General features: G+C 40.4%; 1 protein-coding gene across 2 annotated transcripts in view; it reads right to left on the bottom strand.

Moving 5' to 3' along the window:
• Positions 1–23,881, bottom strand: part of mtss1 (MTSS I-BAR domain containing 1) — an 81,794-nt gene that overhangs the window by 19,086 nt on the left and 38,827 nt on the right. For both annotated transcript variants that reach the window (XM_036211816.1, XM_036211817.1), the window contains exons 4-8: positions 16,210–16,294; positions 12,214–12,305; positions 12,068–12,142; positions 3,127–3,284; positions 901–1,008 (exon numbers count right to left, since the gene is read on the bottom strand). In XM_036211816.1, the coding sequence (XP_036067709.1) occupies positions 901–1,008; positions 3,127–3,284; positions 12,068–12,142; positions 12,214–12,305; positions 16,210–16,294 (518 nt within the window). The remainder of the gene's footprint in view (positions 1–900; positions 1,009–3,126; positions 3,285–12,067; positions 12,143–12,213; positions 12,306–16,209; positions 16,295–23,881) is intronic.

Here is a 23,881-nt window from a genome sequence, read left to right as displayed (position 1 = left end):
TGGGGCAGAGACAATAAGTTTTCTTCTTTCTGTCCCTTTTCATTTTCACTTTTTTAAAAAAAAACAAGATTATTGTAAAAATCCTTTTGTGTGCTTTGAAAATGAAATAAAAAAAAACATACATACATACATTATCCTATATTATTAATTTATTAACTTATTACTTGTAATTATTATTGTATTTAGTAAATTTCATATATGTTTTTTCTTGATGCAACTTCTTTTCCTTCTTGTGGTGCCATAACAAATTAATTTATCCTTTGTGATATGAAAGTTCAGTTCCATTCAATTTCCTTCTTCTTGACAGGCTGCACTATAGCTCCGTTTTCTTACAGGTTTCACCGCTCATCACCATGACGATGGGCTTTTTTCAGAGCGCTGTACACATCACTCTGACCCATCAGGTCGACAAATTAGAATCTTTTGCTGTGAAGTTCAGACAAACTTTCGACCACTTTGCCAATTTGAGCAAAGCTCCACTCGCCTCATGGCCACACCCATTCATATGAGCCTGCCCACAATTGCTAGAAAGGTAAAATAATTGGCTATAATAGTACAGAAAAACTGATAGGAATACAGGTGATCAAAATGTTCAAAATGAAGCACCAACGTCTGAATATACGTAGTTCTGGCAATAGTGCTTGTTGGTACCGGTACAAACGTGGCACATGTTATCAGAATAAAACAACTTTCACATTTCCACTTTGATGACTTTTATTCTTATTCATCATCGTTCTGACACAACGTCCTCCAACTGGAAACCTCCACCCTCACATAAAATAACGACCCCTTCTTTGTGAATAGAATGCCCCCAAGCTGTGAGAGGAGGTAAGTGATTACAAACAGTATTACAAACAGTAACAGCACAGAGTTTCAGTCCTCATCTGTCGTGACAAGTACCTGCTCGCTGGCTGGTGGGAGCTTATGGGGCTCAGCAGTCATGAGGCTCAGGTCCTCCAGAATGGTCTGCAGGTGGGTGACCTCGCCCAGCATGTTGATCTCATGGTCCTGCAACCACACATCAGGAATCAGGACTGCTGCTCATATTACCTTCTCCAAAAACTACCCAGAACTATGGATTTAAATTAATTCCCTTTTTGTTTACAGATGAAAGGTTTGAAGATGTTTGGTTTTAATAAATAGACCTCAATGAGCAAACCTTCTGATGTTTATATATAAATATATATATATATATTAGGGCTGTCAGATTTAGCGCGTTAAAAACGAGTTAATTTGACATGTGCATGACGCCGACAATTTTTTTGACGCATTAATCGCGGATTTTCTCCTATGTGCCTTTCCATACCGCGCGCACCGGCTGCTCTCATTAGATCATGGGCGGGTCTCCAACCACTGAGCTGCTAGCTAAAACCGGCCGGCGCTAGGACCTGGAGAGCTCCTGCAGCCTAACCCGGCTCTGGTTCCCATCCAGTACCACGTCTGGTGGTACCGGCTCGCGTCCCGAGAGCTGCGGACCCCCGACGTTCCGAACAGCAAGCGCACCGGGGGACGTTTTAAATGTTCTGGAGGTTTAAGCGTGATCCAGCCCCAGCATAGCGGTCTGTCTGCCGGCATGTTCATGGCGTGAGCTCCGCTGGACACGTCGCTGCATCGAGCTGCAGCCAGAGAACGCGGCGGCAGTAACAGACTGTCAAACTATCCACAGAGTATCCCGCTTTTCTCAGTCTTTAAGGTTTTAAAAAACAAAAGTTCATTGGAAATGTATTGAGATAAAAATTCTTAACAATAAAAGGCTGTAACATAAAATGCCTAACAAAAGCCCAAGTCCAAGTGAAGGGCATTTTAAATTCAAAACTTCAATCAACGTTCAGTAAAATAAAATAAAAAACATCAAAAATAACATTTCCATAACACTTTCATGTTCATTTTTTGTCAGGACCAAATCTTTTCCTCCTCTGCTGAACTACAGTAATAAATGAAATAGAGATTTATCATTTCCAATTAACTTTTGTTTTTTAAAACCTTAAAGACTGAGAAAAGCGGGATACTCTGTGGATAGTTTGACAGTCTGTTACTGCCGCCGCGTTCTCTGGCTGCAGCTCGATGCAGCGACGTGTCCAGCGGAGCTCACGCCATGAATATGCCGGCAGACAGACCGCTATGCTGGGGCTGGATCACGCTTAAACCTCCAGAACATTTAAAACGTCCCCCGGTGCGCTTGCTGTTCGGAACGTCGGGGATCTGCAGCTCTCGGGACGCGGCGCCGGACGCGAGCCGGTACCACCAGACGTGGTACTGGATGTGAACCGGAGCCGGGTTAGGGTGCAGGAGCTCTCCAGGTCCTAGTGCCGGGCCGGTTTTAGCTCGCAGCTCGGTGGTTGGAGACCTGCCGGTGATCTAGTGAGAGCAGCCGGTGAGTTAAAGGGCGGGACGCCCACAAGCGCGGTGTGGAAAGGCACGTATGAGAAAGTCCGCGATTAATGCGTCAAAAAAATTGTCGGCGTCAAGCACATGTCGGATTACTGCGTTTTTAACGCGACAAATCTGACAGCCCTAATATATGTATACATGTGAGTGTGTGCGAGAGAGATGTAATCTATCTGTTCTACATGCTTTATTAAATGTATGTTTTGAAGCTTTTTAAAAAAAAAATATTTCAGGCTTTTATCTTGCTTTTTTTTCCTGCTTTTTTTTTTTACTTTTTACTGACCAAAAAAATTATCCGAACTATGACCCTAAAACCATGACACGATCCGAACCGTGAGTTTTGGGATCTGCTAAACCCCCAGTTACAATCTTTAAATGTTGTATAAATACTTCAGTTTTCAAACCACATACAATAAATAAACTGAAACAGATTAATAACCTTATGACCAGGTAAATCTTGCTCAGTTTAAGCAAAAATGTTTTATTACGATCTATTTCTTAAAAAAGGATTCTTCGCTATTGCAAATATTTTTGACAGAATACATAAAAAAGATGCATTTAAAAAACAAGCAGGGAGTTACTTTTGGGGAAATCCCAGTTTTTGTTAAAGCTTCTTAAGATCAGAAGATATTTCAAAACAGCATAACTGATGTTAAAGAAGGCCAACTGCAACTCATCAGTGAGTCTGAAGGTTGTTCCTAGACCAGCATGCATCAGGACGTCACACAGAGCACTGACCAGCACTGGCTTCAGCATGCTGACAAAAGTGCAGTAGCGAGCTCGTTCTTCGATCAGAGCTCTGCTCACTGCTCTCTTCTCCGTCTCCTCCAGAACGGCATAGCGCACGTTGACGTCCTGCAGCGCGTTGTCCAGCTGACAGCGAGCCTCGTCCTTCCCTTCAGAACACACAAAAGAGGCATGTTAGCAAACACCACGAGGACACAACTGAGAGAAACGCCGAAACAAAAATGATTGACCTGCTTCTTTCAAAACCAGCATGGAATGACACTTGAGACAGCATTACCTGATCTCTCCAGCAGGGGTCAGAAAACAATCCCTGTTGGGTTTGCATACACACATGCAAACTCTCACAAGGAAGAGCAAATAGCAGCTGTCCTGTTGACCTTGTGCGTCTGTGCAGCGCCAGTGTGTGAAACGTGGGAAAAAACACTGATGGACTGAGTCTTAGATTAAATCCTTAAATGTTTTTACGAATCATTTAAGTGATTTTTTTTGTCAATCTTAGAGAAATGTACCTGGATTTTCTGGTTTTAAGGTGATTTACTGCACAGTGGATTCCAGCAGCAGCATGTGAACCAATGGAAACTGACAGGTGATGTTCTGTTCCAACACAATCAATGCATCTACAAACACTGACATCAAGAAGAACCACAAGCAGAAATTCAAAACTATCCAGCATCCTTAGCAACCATCCATCCAATAATACTCAAGCACAAAGAACCTTTTCACACTTGTCTTTGCAGCAATAAGTCACAGCAGTTCTGTTTCTGAATCTTGATGCTTTGAAAGTTGCAGCAGTTTATCAAAAACTGCATGGCAGACCTGAGCGGTGGCGGCCACGGTGGCGGTGAGTCCATCTCCCACAACAACTCAAATCAAAGGTAAAGAGCTCAGTTCTGCCGACAAAACAGATTTCCAGCAGAGCTCAGGAGATGAGCTGCCGTGTCGTTTGATTGAAAGCTCAGTTCTGCGTAAGAAGTGGGTCATTTTCTACCTCCTCCGTATTTCTCGTGGAGAGGAATCCAGAGAAAACAGCGAGAAGCCGCATGGACAGAGCCAGCTTTGTGCCATAAAGGTGGGTTTGTCCTCTCAGGTGTGAGCGGTGCAGAGAGCTCAGACCATCACCAACAGAAGCTCAGTGTTGTTGCGCCGTTGGTCGGATGTCTGACCTGAACAGAAACTTAACGGTTTCTACAAAGCTCTGACTCCACCCACAAACAGGAGACCTGAAGCCACCTCAAGGTGAAGTTTTTAAACTTTCCGTTTAGATCCTAAAACAGAGAAGTTTAGCTCATCCCAGACTTCCAGGCTGTCTTAATTCAGCATTGAGCCCAGAGAACTTCTGTGTCTCGGGCTTGATAGTAAACAGGACAAACTGAAAGCCGAGGGTCAGCCCAACTAATCTAATCCCCCTCTAATAACATTACAGTCAAACACATGGGACCAAGCAAGTTATTAGTAGAAGAATTCCCTCCAAACTGAAGGTGTAAGTCATCTCTGCTTCAGCACCAGCAGCAGTGATGTAGGAAGATGTTACTCAGAGCAATACAGAATTCTATTTCTGGACAACGACCTGGACGCTGCGCTGGTTCATCGCTAAACCATGGAAAGGAGGAGGAGAAAGAATCAGAACACCTCCTTATTTTAGAGTTTAGTAATGCTAATAACAGAATTTGAGTTACAACTTACTAGAGTCGTTCTTCACTTTTTTGCTTTTATTTTCCAAGAACTTGATGAGAATACAGCCTTAAAGACTTTGCGAAAATAGTAAATCAGCAGATATATCAGCGGATAAAAGGATAAAGAAAAACAACATAAAGCTTTCAGTAAAATAAAACCGTATTGTGAGCTTCAGACACATTAAAATAAACAGATATACCGAAACTCATGAAATCCATCATCATCTTCAGCCCTTCATTCATCTTCATTCTGTGTGTTTTCAACACTTGTGGGGCCTTAAAAACATTGGGATGGATGGTTGCGTTTTTACATGTTCTATCCTTTTTTGTTTAACAGTTCTTGCTTGTCTTTTAGTTTTATTATTGCTTTCTAAACCTAATTTTTTACAGTACTTAAGTCAGTTGTAGTTGTGTGTTAGAAAAACATCTGAGTCATGCTGTACACAACACAACTAAAATAGTCTTACAACTCTGAAGCCTCCACTTGCAGACACAGAATAAAGTCTTCATTTTCCTCACTGGCATTTGGCTCAAAATTGTACAAGTGGAGTTTTAAAAAAAAAAGCTTTAAAAATGAGGAAAGTGTTGCAAAAACTCCAAACGTCCATCTGAAGAAAAAACCCTAAAAGATTGACCTTAAATCTTTCTGAAATCCAACCCTATTCTGAGTAGAAGGATTTCTCCAGAGTCTGAACTTATGTGAGCCTGCAACATGCCCCAGCATGAGGAGCCTTCTGCTCACACAGAGGAGATAACCGGCACTTTTCTCTGCCTTTGTTTCCTCCAGCCTCCTCCCATCATCTGCCTACATCTGTCAGCAGCTGCAGCTTTCCTCCTGAAGTGGCTTCAAACCACTAAATTACAGAGAACAGAATCACACCAGATAATCTGCCGAGCAACAAATGTTTAAAGGTTGCAGATTCAAACAAACTTGTAACAGCACACGTCTTTAAAACTAGGCATCACAGAAAAAACTTCAGAAATGACTCAGGATTAGAACAGAAAAACTCTTGGAGACCCAAAATCCTGAGGTTTTACAGGAATCCATTAGAACACGGATACGGCTGGAACATTTTTATCGAATGTTTTATCCACAATTCGAAATGAGGACGCTTCATAAGGTAGAAAATAACCAGACGTTTGTTAGTGTGAGCTTTCTCTAAACAATGAGAAGCACACAAACACACAGTGCCGTATGCCAGGGATAATTACAGTACAAAGTCATGGTTGGCGACTGAGCTCGGCGGTGTTCAGTGACGCGGTGCTGACGGTCCCCTTGCGGGTGTGGGGGTGTGGTTGGGTGTGCTTTGTTATTACACAGTGACAACATGAGAAGTCCTTTCTTCTACATTCAGTTTATAGTTTTAGAACAAATCTTTACAGTCAAAGCCTCAATAATAACAGGATGGAGATTCAAACTTTCATTTCAGCGAAAACTCAAGTTTCCCTTCAGTGCAAACAGAAGAAAAAATAAAATTCACATTCATTCACAGACCTTTCATTTAGTTTCATAATAAATGAATAAAATCTCCGCTAAGGTTTAAGTAATAACACTGATTCCCATTGAGGTTGAAATAGTTGATCATCATAAAATGTGTCAAAGAAGTTTTGTTATTGACATGTATTCTATGAGCACCGTATGAATAAAAGAGACAGAATAGAAAACTGGGGAGGAACTTATGCTCAATTTTGTTTCTTCTGTGTCTGGTTTTCTGCTGCGCTCTACTCATGGGATGTGTCTGAATGGACTGTACGCATGGAGCGGTGACGTTTTTCTGGTTTCAAATAAGACCACTTGTTTACTTCCGGTTATGGCTAACTGTATACATTGACTTAGCAAATCTCAGTGTACTATTCCTAGTATTGTCTAATTTTCATTATTTCTTACATTGCATGCTAGGTTGTCATTATGTGTACACACAATGACATAAAAAAAGGCAAAGTTTGCCTTCCTGAAACATCCAGTGCTCACAAAACGCTATCATGTACTGTATGATCATGTGACTTCTGAAGATGAAATGTAGCTCTGTTAGAACATTTAAAACCTGTTCAACAGAACCTTTAATGTGTAAATGAACTTTGAAGAATGACTTTGACTTTCAGAATCCTGGTTCTACTCTCAGCTGATGAGATGTCTCTGCCTTCTTCATTGAGTGATAGCAGCGTGCGCTAACAGTCAGCTTACCTGTGCTGAGACGTTTTAGGAAACAGAATCACGTCTCAGACTGTTTATATCTGACACTGAATATTACATTGACAAAAATGTATCAACACTCTACGGTGAAATAACTGAAACACAACTTACCGGTCATAATAATAAAGACAGTGATATTCAGACGTGTCTTTCATGCTAGTTAGCATTAGCCCAAATGAAAAGTAACAACAGTATTCGCACCTAATTTGCTAAATACTGCAGTCAGTGCCGAACTTTTTTTTTGGCTGCACAGACCCGGAGGAAAGATTAAGGTTATGATTACAGTTGCTGTTTGAGTTAATGCTCCAAATGGTTCCTGATCGCAGCTGTATTGCAGCTGCGCTCTGTGCTCTAGCTGCGTGATAGCTAACAAGACTTTAACATTAAATACTGCGACCAGTCACAACATTTAGCTTTGGTTACACTTAAAATACGTGAAACAATGCAGCAATCTGCATCTTGTCTGCACCTATTACATGTCCTCAACATGAATTTCCATCAGCTTTAGAGCTCGTCGCACGTAAATACGTGGGAATAACATCAGTCTAAGATAGTTACCTTTGAAGTGTGTCATGTAGGACGACAAATACAATTGAAATCATTTTTGCATTTTTATTTTGGAGTATTTTGCTAGAAACACCAACAATGGGCCTAACATTATTTATAGTGACTCTTGTAAACTCCAAATACTCCACTAATCCCATGTAAACAATAGCCCACTGCCCCAAACAGAAATGATTGAGCAGTCATGTACCGAATGCGGAAGAAGGTCGTGCATAAATCACACCCCCTCACTACTCCATAACTACAAAAAATAAAAAAAAATGTGCAGGACAATCCGGATTTTAAAAGCAATTCAGAGACATGCTTAGTCATTTTTATTAACGTAAAATATGACGCCACTCATCTGTCGAAGTAAAACCTAATAAATATAAACATTTTGCAAAATGAGTCAATCGTTTTGTGATATTGGGCTATATAAATAAAATTGAACTGAATTTTATGAGTCCATTGTGTTCTAGAGATGAAAAGTTGGACGATTAATAAATGTAACTACTTTTTTTTTAAATGAAAAAATTACTAAAACGTAATGCATTGTTTATATTCACCAATCTAGTGAGCATGAATGTGCACAGGTTTATTTGCAAAGAATCCTGGGAAATTTCCTGGATACTGGACTTTTTCATTGCAGATTTGGACACTTCGCCCCTAAAAAGCTTTAAATAGAGAGAATTTGGACTCAACCATGTTAATAGAGAAGTGTGGTCAATCTGACAGATTACATGGCGGTTGTTAAATCATCAGACTTTAGGCTCTTCGGAGAGGTAAACTGATATAGAGGCATTCAAAGAACAACCTCTAATAACCAGTCATCTCGGATTAAAGCAATAAAAGAATCCAAATGAGGTGAAGTAAAAACTGTTAGACCCGATTTATTAGTAAAACTTCATTAACATCTAAAGATTATTTCTGCTGCATTGTTTGAACTGAATAAAAGATAAAGTAAAGGTTTCCAAAAAAAAATCATCAGATTATTCTAAAGACAGAATCATTGTTTGGTTAAGTTTACATGTAACTGGAAATAAAGGCTGCAGAAGTTTTTATAAAAACATTTCAGATCTATTTGATGAGGTTTTTAAATCTTCCAGAACAGAATTAATTAATAAATCTTGTTGGATATGTTCACTAATTTGTCCTAAATAGTAAAAATAAAGTAGAAATACAAAATGCTTCTTGGTTTTAGGGTGACTTTCCGACGTTTACCGGAGGAGGACCTGCAGACTTGTGGCGTGTTTACAGATCTTTTCTGTGTCTAGGCGTCTTTCTGGAATTCTTTAGAGAAAGACGTTGTGTGTTTTTAACCACTCCAGTGTTTTAATTATTTTCCACCTAAGGCCATCAGCATTCTTTCCTTTGATTGTGGCATGTAAAAGCTGGGTGAAGCCATGGCAACGGCGGGGCGTGTCACCTTGGCGGTAGTGAAGGGTGTGGGTCAGGTGTGCGTCTAAGAGTGTGTCCAGGTTCCTTAGTTACACAAGGATTTAAAAGCATCAGTTACAACAGTGATAACACCAGCATAAATCAGAAAAAGCAAATCTGCACACTCCTCATTGCTGTGACACATTTGAAAAAACATATAAAAGTAAAAGCAGCTTTATTTGTTCAGAACTTTTTTACTCAGAAAATTCAAAGCTTCAGCTGCATTAAAGCAGACAGTCGAAATAAAAATAAATAGTTTAAATCAAACAAAAGACTGTAGTGTTGCATTAATTCAACAGGTGATTTCCCTGGCAAATTCACATACGTTGCCTCTATTTTTATGCACTTCAAATTCCCTCCTCAACATTTGTTCAAAATGTTTATAATCTCTTAGCCTGATCACTGCATCATGGAAGACAGAGATAATGTTGAGAGATCAGGTTTATTCATTGAGGAATCTGTCATTAATCACGTCTGGGTTCATGAGATCATTCAGAGATTCTCCTGGTACGGGAGCTTCACCTTCTACTGCAGGAGCTGCATCTGAATGAACGTGTTTTAGCTGCTCTTCTGTCTGTTTATAACCCAGTTTGATGGCTTGGAGTCCCGCATTAGTCCAAGGAGAGAAAAGTAAAAACAATAGTAATAATGTCTAGATGGAAATAAGAAAAACATCATAATGTTCATGAGGTGAATGATCAGATTCTCAGCCATGTTTGTTTTGGATGGAACTTCTTCTGAGTTTCTCTCAGCAGCAAATACTGTCACACAAACCTACAGTGTCCTGTAGTGGTTGTTAGGGGGAATGTAATAATACAATAAAATAATGAGCCTATTCAGGTTTAAAAAAAAAAAAAAAAAATACAAATAAGTCACTCCTGAGTACAAGTTGCACCCCTGGCCAATCTGTAAAAAATGCGACTTAAAGTCCGGAAAATACGGTACTTGAACTTTGCACATATTGGACCACACAGGTTTTGCCACGCTACCACAAAACACACTGCAGAAAGTCTGAACATTTGCCTGACATTGAAAATGGAAAAGCGTAAAGCTACATTTGCTGTGTACAAAACTTTTGAGTAATTCACTCTGCAGGAGATGAAACTTCCCTTAATCTGAAAAGGAGCTCTCTGAATCTCTGATTTAGTTGTGGCCTTAGTGTGAACAGAAACTGATTTAGAGTCTTTTGTAACATAACATTTCTAACTTGACCCTCTTGCTTTAAAGAACTATTTCCTCGTTACCTCTGAGCGGTCCGATGTGTAGCTGTGCGTCATAATGGTGCAACTACAGTGGTTCTCCATATTCTCCATGCAACACAGTGACTCATCTAATTTATATTCATACCATTAAAACAATAAAAACTCCTCCCAAATGTGATAAATAATCCCACCCACTTTTCCAGCAGGATTTCACAGTCCACCGCAGAAGATCATCAAGAGACAGACTCCAGCAAAAACTGCTTTGACACAGAGTCGATACGTTCAGGCCAGATCAGAACAAACAAGTCCAAAGTCAAGAGACCAACAAACAAAAGTCACAACTAACCAATCATGGATGGTCAGTCAGCTGATCTGTAACGATAAACAAGAACTCCTATCAGCGTTGAACAGGGGGATCTGATTCATGCGTGTTCTCAGACAAGCACTCTGTTTGTAACATGGAAAACACAAAGAACTCAACAACAAAGTGAGCACAAAAGAAGTCACAATCATTCACAACGCTCCATCACTCACAAGCTGTCAACCAGATGCCTCACTTGGCAGTTATCTGAGCAAAGAAATGTGTTTGTGGAGGGATTCTTTCTTTCCCTGGGGTGTCAGGTGACTGACAGAAAGCTGGGATTCAATGTTTTTCAACAGAGACTGGTCGATCAGCAGATCGTCTGAGTGGAAGTTATATTATTTATAAGTTATGTGATGTTGCGATCGCAACTATTAATGCAAATGAAAGCAAACCCCGCGATTTGTTGTGCACCTTGCAACTTTTTATTTTCACCACAACCTTACCGCAACTTTGACCAATCTACCATGACAACAGTCATGTATGACGACGCAGCTTCGTGACTTTTTCCCTTCTGACTCCTTCCCGAGAGCCGTGGTCTTTTTTGTTAACTCTCTTTAGTATTCACTGACTTTTTTCTCTTCAAGACATGCGTAAACGGGTCACCCCGCCACCTGCGCAGGGAAGCGCACATGCGGTAGGGTGCGCTGAGCGCAATAGCGCTGGGTGGTGTAGGGGGTGTGCACTGAGCACGTGTACACGCAGCGGGGGGTACACTGAGCGCACGTGGGTGCAGAGCTGCAGCACAACATTAACCGAGAATGAAAGAAAGACAAAGAGACTCTGGAAATTGATCATGCAAAGGAAGAATTAAGAACCTGCAGGAAAATAATTCCATATAGAACCTCCTCCACAAAACACCTACAGACAGCTGAGAGAACCTTCTCCAAAACAGAGCAGATTATTGGGGATGGAAGAAACCAGATCAGATCCTCAAAGCCTTGATCTTCCTCTACCACAACCATTGACTCAACAGTGATACTTTTGAAATGAAAAGAGCAAGATTCTGTGGAGAACACGGAGATCTGAGGATTAATCTGCTTATGCTGTTTTTGTTTTTTTAAGTTAATAATTTTTCCCTTGAAAATGTCATTTTATCCTAAAGTATGTTGAAATCCATTCACAAATACTTGGGTTATTGTGCGCAGAAAAGAGCAAGAGTTAGTTTTGTTTCACGGTTCTATTCAAATTAAATGACAGTACAACACCATTGTATAAAGTGATGGTGAAGTATTTTCCTAGTGCATGTGTCACAATGAAAAAGAGTTGGAATATGAGAATGTGATTTTTTTTCATAATTAACCCTTTTGTAGGCGCTTTTCGAATATATATATATTAAAAAACATTGCAACTTTTGTCGCAACTTTTTGCAAAAGCCGCCGCAACATCAGGCGTTTTAGGCCGCAACAATCACAAATATCTGCCGTGAAATTCTGGAGGCTCTGACTGAAGAAACTCCTCATTTATTTTGAAAGGTAAAGCCTAAATTCTGTCTGAGATAAACCAAAGTGATGCTCCTTACCTTTCTTAACTTTCTTTTGCAGTTTGATGGTGTCCGAGGACTTCTTCTTGATGTCCGCTTTGGCCTTCTTGTGCTCTAAATGGCACAAAGTTAAAAATGAGAAATGTGTGCACTTAAAATGAGTGCGTGCGTGCATGCATGCGTACCTTTGGCGTGGTCTTTGTCCAGCTGGCTGGCCATTTTTTTCCACTCCTCCATTTTTGACTCAAGTGGAATGATGAGACTTTCTGACAAAGACCTGAAACAAACAAAACAGTCAGAGTTACATTTTGAATCTCTGACTTTATTCAATGAAAACAGTCATTTTAAAATCATCAACTCTGAATATTTAGAGCCATATGTGTATCTTTCTGGCAGATGAGTCAGGTCAACGTTTATTTGTTTGTGCTCCTGCCTCAGGTGGAGGAGTTTGAATATCTTGGGGTCTTGTTCACGAGTGAGGGAAGATCGGAGCGTGAGATTGACAGGCGGATTGGAGCGGCGTCCGCTATTATGCGGTCGCTGTTCCGGTCCATTGTGGTGAAAAGAGAGCTGAGCCAGAAAGCAAAGCACTCGATTTACCGGTCGATCTTCGTTCCAGTACTCACCTATGGTCATGAGCTCTGGGTCGTGACTGAAAGAACGAGATCCTGACTACAAGCGGCTGAAATGAGTTTTCTCCGGAGGGTGGCTGGGCGCTCCCTTAGAGATAGGGTGAGGAGCTCAGTCACCCGGAGAGAGCTCGGAGTAGAGCCGCTTCTCCTCCGCATCGAGAGAAGCCAGTTGAGGTGGTTCGGGCATCTGGTCCGGATGCCTCCTGGACGCCTCCCTGGAGAGGTGTTCCAGGCATGTCCCAATGGGCGGAGCCCCGGGGAAGACCCAGGACACGCTGGAGAGACTATGTTTCTCGGCTGGCCTGGGAACGCCTCGGGGTCCCCCCAGAGGAACTGGAGGAAGTGGCTGGGGAGAGGGAAGTCTGGGCATCTTTGCTTAGACTGCTGTCCTCATGACCCGGTCCCGGATGAAGCGGAAGAAGATGGATGGGTGGATGGTTTCTACAATAAGGTGGTGAAAAACTCCAACTAAAAATATATTTTACTAAAATAGAAATGAATAAACCTCCTGGAGGAACAATAAATCACATTAGCAAAAACTAAGGATGAGCAATATGATCTAATAATACAATCTACAATATTTCACATCAAGTTTGACTTCCCGTGATTTTCCCTTTAGTTTCTTAAAGGGCCTCTACAGTACTTTGCTTAAGCATTTCCGGAAAAACTATCTACATGTATATGATCATATAGTACATTTGGAACAACAAAGAACAAATTATTTATGAAATATTAATTATTTTTGTGAGCTCTTTTCTTAATCAGAAGTGAGACACTTTGACCTCTGAGGCTCCAGCTTTTGGTCCTTGTGGGTGCCCCCCATTTCATGACATCATCCTAGAACCGGCCTCTGCAACGTCGCTTTGTTTTACCCACGAAAACAAACATCATAAGATGGATGTGCATTTTGTCCATTTAAAATAAAAGCGTTTGGCTGATAAATGCTAGCTTTGCAGTGAAAATGGGGCTGTGCGAGTTAGCCTGGGGGTGGAGCTGACAGTTCAGACCCTTCCTGGAAGGGACTGCTCCCCACTTTGTGATGTCACAATGTAAGGAAATACTTGTTTTCATGGACTGGAAGGGGCTAGTGCTCAGAGAGCAGTGTTTAAGAAAAATGTTCACAGATGTGTGAATGGATCAAAAACACTGCTTTGTGATTGTTTCCATGAGGAATTAACATGATAAAACATTTAAAAACTCAAAAAAGTTGATTTTGCACGATATAGGCTTTTTAAACAAGTACTCCAAATAAGAGAATACATTAAACAAACACTCTTACTTTAACATCTCGTAGGAGTTTACCTAAAATCAAAATGCTAATAAATACATTCAGTAAAAATGTTTGAAAACAATATGTTTAGTGAGCTGCTGATAGCTGGAGTGTCTCGTGGAGAGAGCCATGTCTCCCACTGGATAGAGTTCCTGTTTCAGATGTTAACACAGGTGTGTCATAATCCCTCTTTTGGTAGTAACAGCCTCCAAACAGCGTGTGGTTTGCTGCTCCAAGTCTGAGGTCACAAAACTGAACCAGCTGAACATAAAAGTAAAAAAAATGCTCATGTAACCCTTGTGCTATCCAAGGCATGTCTACATTAAAAGTAGGGTCATCTGGACCCACAAGACAGCACGCTGAACCTTTTTTTCAGGGATTTTTCATCTTCACTGGTGTCCATGTCAGATATAAAATCCTTTCCACTATTGTCATGGGAGGGATCACACATCAATGTAAGGGTGAACGTTGAGCATACATGGGCAGGCCAACGGAAGCCCAAGACAGCAGGATACTAGGTGGGAAAAAAAAACATTTTTTTTTCAAAAATAAACTTTAATTTGCAAATTCGAATTAATTGATCAAATCGATTTATTTCCCAACCCAACCAGAAACAAAAAGAATAATCAAAAATGCAGTTGTTTATGTCACTTTCATTTGAATTGATTTTTTTTTCCACATTTTAAATAAACATATCAATCTAATTACTTTTTTAAAAGAAGAAATAAAAACAGAAAACAACAATAACTTATTTTGAGCTTTAAAATCTTTTAGCAAAGTATATTCATAATAACTAAAGGTTTCTGATCAACCTGCAGCAGACCTTGTCTGGAATGACCCTCCATAATAAAAGAGAGCAGGGTTTTTCCTGCATAGAATTTGGTGGCGGCCGCCACCACCTAATTTACGAGCGCCACCAGCTCCTGCCGTTTAATCAAACATATGTTCAAGTGTTCTCAAGCCGCGATCTTTCAATCATTTGTAACTGCAGTTACATTCGCCCACCAGTAAGGGCGAGTGGCGCTGTGTCCAAATTAGCGCATTATTTATTAATTCAGACCCCCATGAGCGCTTTCTGCTCCTGCCCACTCGTGTTTGTCTTCCGTGAGCAGAAAAAAATCCTCGTGCGCGAGAGACTGTCTACATCCGTGTGCGTGAGCTGCTCCCTCGGGCACAAGTGATGAGTGCGAGTTAGCAGAATCTCTGTGAGCGCGCGCACGTACATCCCTGTACGCCCAAGTGTCAAAAGTCCTTTTTCACTCGCCATAGGAGAATGTCTCTGCGAGCCAGAATCCCCGAGAGCGCACATGACCAAAATGTTGCACACACACGCTCACTGAGATTCTCAGTGAAAAGTTTAATTTAACTTTTTCATTTTAGATTTAATTTGGATATTGGGGTAAGGGGCGATGGGGAAAATGACATAGTCAGCATTATTTTCTCTCAGTTTTTGTAGATTTGATCTCCAGACATGTAAATGTAGTGAGAAACTACATGTTTTGTGATCCGTTACACCCCTAGCGAGTATTGGTTCTTCTATAACCGTGTATATCTAGCTAGACGTAATAAATATTTATTCCAACCTGAATCATGTTAGTCAATGTATTAGTTTTACAGGTATGGAAAATCTTAAAATAAGCAACTGTTTTTTCAAAAAGGGAAGAGGAAAATCCTGACTGGTGGAGTGTAGTCACATTAAACTGGATGTCTGTTGTAAAGTTACAATTGATGGTCCTAAGCAAGAGGTCTTTGACTACCAAGAGTGTCTGAAAAGGTTTTATAAGATGAAACATTGATGAGTCAAATGTTCTGCCACAGGCTGTTCACTGTGCAAATGAGTAGCTGAGAAGTAATGAGTCCATGTTTGTTGTTCAATCCCATGTTCAGTAAATGTCCATGAATCTGATAGTTTCCATGAGGTGTTAAACTTGAAATGAAATATTACTAATTTGTCCTTTTTTATTTATGTAAATATACCTGCTAAAAAAGTCCACTTGTGATACATTTGCTCAGGGGAGCAAAAGTTCAGGTTCACGAATATGAGGTCGCAATGAGACACCACCACCTTAGTTTAAGCCAGGGAAAAACCCCGGAGAGGATAAAACACTTGTGCGTTTTGGCTTCTGTGTACAACCAGCTGAGGACAGTTTGCCGTCTGGTTCCCACACAGAGGAATAACAGAACCAGTCACATGTTTGCTTGTCTGCTCATTCTACTTTCCTCTGGCGAGGAAAGTGTGTGTGTGCATGTATGTGTCTGTGCATGTCTTTAAACCTTACGTGGTGAACAGTTTGAGTTTGGATTCAATGCTACGGTGTCTCATGCACATCCTGGTCAGCGCTGAGCCGATCTCCTTTGTCGCACCTGCAACAATTAGAACAGGAACTTTATGTTAAAAAGGGCTTGCAAGTGACATTTCAAAATTAAGTTCCATTCACACCAGAAAAGGGATCTATGCAAATGACCGTAACAGTGTGAGTCACACTGGAAAACAGAACTTGATGTATCAGTTGGTACCCGTGTTTCCCCGTTTCCGTGTCCATGCAGTTTGCAGTAGAACAGAGGAAATGTAAAGACGGGCACCAGCCTTTCCACTTCTCCATGTTATCATTCTTTAGTCTTCTGCTTTTCGTGTGTTAGTCTCACAGATTAGAGAGAAAGAACTTCCCAAGTCCTTGTATTTCATGGTCGCTCTGTGTTTTGAGAGTGAAGTGGCTAGCTATGCCCCTTAGGACTTCCTCCTTTGTGGATCTATAATCAATGCAGATGCAGGCTCTGATTTGAATTGGCTTATCAGAAGTGTGATGTGAGCTGCAGGGGTGTGTCTGCAGCTGAATGCAGAAATGTTGAACCCTTTAACACCTGAGGCGTCGCTGGTGATGCTTAAACAAAATCTTTACCCTACTGTAACTTTACAACCGTTAACAAGATCAATGTAATTAAAGCAGATTCTGAGGGAGAGAAGCGGCTAAAATAAAAAATCAAATAACATAAAAACTGGAGCTCTGGTATTAAAGGGTTAATAAAGCTGTCTAGAAATATAGTTTTACATGAAAGACACTAGATGCAGAATCTTTTCTTTGGGATCAAATGAATCATGTTTAGCATTTAAAGATCAACAGCATGAGCACATTTTAAAATGAAGAAAAGAAAAAAGCAAATAAAACATTTTAAGTGCAGTAAATTAACTAATGAAGAAAGAGTGTGATGCTGCATAAACAACATAATGAGTTTTTAGCTAATAATTAGGTACATCATTCTGTGTGTAACCTATTATTAATGTGAATTACGTAATTTAAAAAAAATCCTGTCTAAAAGTAGTTATTTTGTTTATTTAAATACGATGTTTTTCAATAGAATAAAAACAGATAACATTTATAAGGTTTAAAAAAAAACATTTTTTGAATTAGAAAAAAACTTGAAATGTGTAAATGTTTCTAGTAGCTTAAACTAATAATTATGGGATAATGCTGATGAGGTGTGCATTATCAGAAATTAACGGACGATGTTGAAGCCTGACCGTCCTCAGTTTCGCGACAGACACATTTTCTTCTATGTAACAACCGTGACCTTGAGTAAAAACTATCAGGAACTTACGATTGTAAAGGTGCATACACACCCAATGCGATTTGCGTAACAAATTCGCTGCTAGTCGCCTGTCAAAAATGTGTTCCTTAGCTTGACGTCACAGCCGTATGTGGGAGGAGCTACTAGCTAATTCTATAAAGAACGGTGTTTGTGGATTCCACTTAGAATGTATGGAAGACACATGGTGCTGATAAATAAATCAGGTTTATTTATTGTGAAGAGTTCTACATTAACATCAGTAATCATATCTCCACGTTTGGGTTTATATGATTATTATTCAAAGATTTTCCCATAGGCGGGGCTGTGTCTGTATGACAGTGTTTCTGTGTCTCTGTGGCTGAGCTTGAAGGCTCTCTGTCTCGTATTAACCCGGGAGGGAAAAACTAAACTTAATTAGACCTTTTTTCCTTTTATTTTAATGTCTGGATGAGGCTGAACCAGCAGCCTCTGCACCCCACAGCGACTCTCTGTCTGCCGGCATATCGAGTGAGCGAGCTCCGCCGCGAGAGAGGAAGCCGGCGATCTGTCCAGAGTGTATCCCGCCTTCGTCTCAAAGTAGCTGGATGAACTCTGCAATCCAGCGGCACCAGCAGGCATATGGAAAAGATGGAAGTTCGGGAGAAAAACGCTCACTTTGGATTAATATTCTACCAGCTGCGCCGCCCATTTTGCGCCTCGTTGCTCAAATCGAGCTGCTGCCAGACCTTCGTGCCGCGCCCGTCACTCAAATCACGTTGCGGGACTCTTCTGATATATCGTCTGTTCAATTGACTTAACATTGAAACTGGACACATCCACCGCGGGAATCGCATTCAGTGCGAATACCTTTATAAAGAAGAGACGTTTTTTATCAAAAGAAACAAAATGTTTTTGAAAATTTTGACAAACTTTTGACTCGCAAATTCACTAACTCATTATTTTCAGTGGATTCATCGTGTTGTGTGTGTTTGTGTTTATGTTTATGTGGAAACTTATGATTAACAGCTCAGTGGCCTTGTGGTAGAGTGTCCGCCCTGAGATTGAAGGTTGTGGGTTCAAATCCTGGCCGAGTCAGACCAAAGACCCTAGAAATGGGACCCAGTGCCTCCCTTCTTGACACTCAGCACTAACGAGCTGGACTGGGGGGTTAAACCACCAAATGGTTCCTGAGTGCAGCTGTGTCTGCAGCTCACCGCTCCCCCAGGGGATGGGTCAAATGCGGAGAACAAATTTCACACATCGAGGTGTGTGACAACTAATGGGACTTTAAGCAATTAATAATGTCAAGAAGATAACATTGTATTCATTTCATTTCATTTATTTTCTAAACAATGTATAAATAATATCTCAAACAGAGTTTCAGTATTTACGTTGATGAAATTGCTGGAAATAAACCAATCAATCAAAGTGGATTTGGCTTCAGTTTGGCTCTTTAGGTAAACCTTAAATGACAGAAGTCTGTTTTAAGGATGAAAACATATTAGACTAATTCAGGATTTAAAATTTAAAACATGAAACCCCTATGAAAATGACAAAAATATGAATATGAATATAAATAACTTTTTAAATGTCAGAATCCAGCCGGACAGTCTTAGTTTTCATAAAGGAGAAGCTTTTATTCTCCCCATTGTAGTTAAAATTGATGTGGAATCAAACGTAAATTATTGTTTGGTAGAAAATACTTCACTAAAGATCATTGCTGTTCATAAATGTGTCATATTTTATCATTTCAGTTTCTAATTTTAGTAAAACGTGGACAGAATAAAAAGCTCCATGTACAGAAAACCCTGTAGCTGTGATCTTATTTTATTTTGCAGAAACATAAACCCCAGAACATGGACTGGTTCTGCGGTTCTCTGATACAAGAACAAACATTTCTTGGCTTTAGTAACTGAAGAAAACAAAAAGGATGATTAAATTGTCATATCTTGTTGCTCAGATAATGACTGGAATGTAGTTCCTGCAGTTCCTGTAGTTGGAATTTAGTTGAAAAACAATATTATCCTCAGTTTTTTTTTTTTTAAGTAAACACTTCAAATTAAAATTGTGTAAAAAAGTTTACATTTCTAATAAAATGTTGATTGATTTGAAATTGATCAAAGAAAATCATTCGTTCAATAGTTTAATTTGTGACTAAATCCTGTATGAACGCAAATGTAGGAAAAATACAAACTACAACCAGAGTTCTAGTTTGTGTGTGTGTGTGTGTATGCGTGTGTGATTGGTGTGTGCGAATACAAGTATGTGCGCACGAATTAGGGTGTTGTAGTCGTCTTGTGACAAAACTGCTAAGCATTCTGGGAGATTCGATTTCTTTCTTTCACGGGTTTGCACACATCATCGCTACAGCAGACAAATAAAATTCTCTTCTCAGGTCAGTTTTAAAACACATTCTAGCATTTCAAAATCAGAGTCAATGACCAAGTATGAATGCACACATTTGACTCTGGTAACTTATGCTCTCATGGACAAGCATAAAGCATACAAAGACAGAATAAAGAAAAAAAAATATGGGGAAAAAGATACAACATTTAAACAGAAAAAAATCATAAATGAGAAATGAGTTAAACTGGGTTTTAATGAAGTAAGACAAAGTTTTATCTTTCATGTGGATCTGCATCTGAAGCATTAGTCGTTCCTGTTTACAGTTGACTTCAGAATCGGAGTCGTCTCCTCTGACGTGATGAGCTGATGCAATGAGCTTTGATCAGGTTATATTGGAAGTGAATCTATATTTGTTCGTTTAAGACAACATTTAAATATCAACTCAGCTGGTGGAATGAAAAGAAGCCAAAACATCTCCCTCAAACTCAGAGCTGTGAGGATGTAACGCCTCCAATAAACGGACAAACTGACTCACAAAAACATCTGATTGGATAAGACCAGGAAGAACAAGTCCCTGTAAGGAAGCGAGGAATGGAGAATAAATATTGACGATGGAAATGACAGTAAGGCTTTTTCCAAGTTGACAGTTCCAATTAAAATAGATTTCCCACAAGCATAAAATGACAAAACTTATTAAAATAAAAAAAAAATCAAAAAGGGTTATGGAGTGTGATTTTAGTAAGATTATGATGAGATAAACATTTCCTTTGATCCTAAAACGTCCATAGACTCATTTGAGTTTATTCAGATATCAAACTGTAAAAGCTGAACAGTGAGGAGATGGAACAGCTCCAATAACCACAGAGTGAAACTAATCCAGTGCAGGTGAGCACTCGCTCACGTGCTAACAGGAAGTCAAGTGAAGCCCCGCCCCCTCCATCCCTCATTACTTGTGCACTTCTTGCGTTAGGAGCAACAGTTGAAGCTCGTCTTGTGTTTTCTTCTCAAACCATCTTTATCTTTACCTTCATCTCGATCTGGCCCTGTCTCCATCTGGGATGATGCACCCTCCTTTATTTGCTTTAGCCTTCAGTGCTGCTCCAATTCCTCAGAAACAGGAAATCCTCGGTTCCTCGCAGTGGAACACAAACATGCAAAGAAACGCTTGCAGCTACCAGGTGTGGCTTAATTGTTAAGGCGTGGTGAGCTGCCTCATTTGCTTGTCCCTCACTGGGAAAGATCTCACTGACATCTCAGAGAACTCTCACAACTTAAATGTCATGTTTTTAAATGAAATTACATATATATATATATATTCACACACACACACACATTTCTTTTTTACTCTGCGGTCTGGTGTCATTTAAAACTAAACTAGTTCAACTAATTCGACTTTATCATGAGAGAATGATAAGAGCCAACGGGAAAGTTGCTTACATCAGACAAAAATTATATCCACGAATGTTAAGACTCGAAAGCTTCTCACCATGCATGGAGGGGTCCATCCAAAATCCAGCACCATGAGACTGTATACTAGCCGCAAGGAAGAAGGCTGAGGACTAGTGAGCGTGGAAGCCACTATCCAGGATGAGACATCCAAGATGCATGAATATGTCAAGCTCAAGGCCCCAACTCACAGCGAGCTCAGTGAACGTCTCAGACAATGGAAAGCAAAGGATGTGATGCTGGAGGACAGAGCATCATGGGAGGACAAGCCCCTGCATGGAATGTACCACCGGACAATAACTGAAGTGGCTGATATCAAGAGGTCCTACCAATGGCTAGAGAGGACTGGCCTGCGAGACAGCACAGAAGCTCTGATAGTGGCAGCACAGGAACAAGACCTGAACACCAGAGCAATAGAGGGGGGTTTGGGGCAGGGGGTGTACTTGTGAAACTTGCTGATCATTGCTAGCTCGAGCTGCTAGCTTTGTTTGTGTTAGCCTGGGGGCGGTGCAGGCTCTTTCTGAAAGGAACTGTCTCACTCTGTGACATCATCAAATGAGGACCCGCTCATTTTTATGGGTATGGGAGGGGCTGGTGTTGAGAGCGCAGGTTTTTAGAGCAGGGGTCCCCAAAGTACGGCCCACATCCGACCCGCCTCTACATTTGGCTCGGCCCCCAAACACTAATCACCCATTATTTATTTATTTACTCTTCAATCTGACCACATGATTGAGAGCCACACAGAACATTACTTTTTATTCCAGCCTTCTACATTCTTTGGCTCAATCTGAACCCCCAAATCCCTGTCAAATAGAACAGAATGCAGAGTTCTCCTTCCACATAACAGTTCGCCTGCTCTCAGTGCAACCATCCAGATGCTTTTTTTTTAAACAGTGCACCCTGTTCTGCATCCTGATTGGCTGGAGACCTTGTCAATCTCCGCTGTGCATGTTTTCCTGCAGAAACGTGCAGTTCTTCAGACCCACATAAATCTATGATCGCGATCAGATCTTAGTTTTCATTCAATAATCCTGGATTTAAAATGATTATGTCTGTCTGAGAAAAGTGGACAAAGCATGTAGTGAGGAGTTTACCTTCTATAATCCTAATTCACGGGTTTCACCGTCACAAGATTTTTTTTAGAACGTAGCTCCCCCAATAACAAAGGAAATATAAGTTTCACTTTCGATTTGTTTCCCCATGCAGCTGCTTATTTTTATTTATCAAGTAGTGTCCCGAATCCTCTCTTGTTTTTTTTTTCTTCAATTCGCGCATGTCAAATCAATACCATTTGCACAGAGATCATAAGAGCTCAGAGCCGTGCACTGAGCGAGCGCCCACGTGCAGGTGCCTGCGTGCGTGCATGTGCAAAGCTCGTCATTGGACAGAGCAGGGAAGGTGCAACAGTTGACAAACAACATAAAAAAAAATTTAAAAAATTACTGACTCTGGAAAAAGAACAAAAATCTGGAACAATTTCACTGATATCGATTATAAAAAGAGACAATTTAGAATCTGCAGAAAATGAATTTCAAACAGAACAGACTCCACAACCAACCTGTGCAGACATTTTTCTCCAGAACAGATCAGATACTGATATAAGAAACCAAATCAGATTCACAAATTTTTGATATTTGGTATTTCTAAATGCTAACCTTTACCATGATTACAAACCTTAATTTTTTTTCTTTTTGTTTTGAACACAACTTTTTTTGGTTGTGTCATTAAAAGTTGAATAATAAGTGATTGTTTTTGGTTTTTATCATTTATTTTGTACATTTTACCTGGTAGGAAAATAACATCTTTCACATATTTTACAATTAAAAGTATGAAGACATTTTTATACATTAGTAATTAATTTTGTGCATACGTTTATATACGATAGTTATTAATTAAAGCTGTGAGGAGCGTTTGACGGCCCGCAGGCGCTACCTGCCCTCTCCCTCGCTGCCCGCCCATACACACCATCGCCGCCCTCAACGCCCACCTTTGGCACAAGCTCACTTGCTAAGCAATTGATTAAAAAAGCACTTTTTTTCAAAATGGCGGCTTTTCTGTTAGTGTTATCTCCATAGAAACCATTTTATGTTTTGTTTGCCCGGGGTCACCAAACAGATTGACATTAGTTTCACGAGAATCGGCAAAAGTAAATTTTGGATGTCCTTAGTAACGGAGGTTATTTGATAACCACGCCCACATTCCTTATATGTTCATATCTTATGTTATAATACTTGGTAAAGCCTCAGCCTGGGATCTACATATTAAATTTTCATAGAAATGCATTGAAATATGTGCGTGTATTAAGACTACGCCACATTTGCGAGCACGCCATGCGCACGCCGTTCAAAATCTAAAGCTTCCAATTAGGGCTGTCAGATTTGTCGCGTTAAAAACGCATTAATCTGACACGTGCTTGACGCCGACAATTTTTTTGACGCATTAATCGCGGACTTTCTCATACGTGCCTTTCCACACCGCGCGCGGGCGTCCCCCCTTTAACTCGCCGGCTGCTCTCACTAGATCACAGGCGGGTCTCCAACCACCGAGCTGCGAGCTAGAACCGGCCCGGCACTAGGACCTGGAGAGCTCCTGCACCCTAACCCGGCTCCGGTT

This window comes from Oryzias melastigma, linkage group LG5 (assembly GCF_002922805.2).
Source record: "Oryzias melastigma strain HK-1 linkage group LG5, ASM292280v2, whole genome shotgun sequence".
Classification (NCBI taxonomy): Eukaryota; Metazoa; Chordata; class Actinopteri; order Beloniformes; family Adrianichthyidae; genus Oryzias; species Oryzias melastigma.
This window is presented reverse-complemented; position numbering and strand designations above follow the sequence as displayed.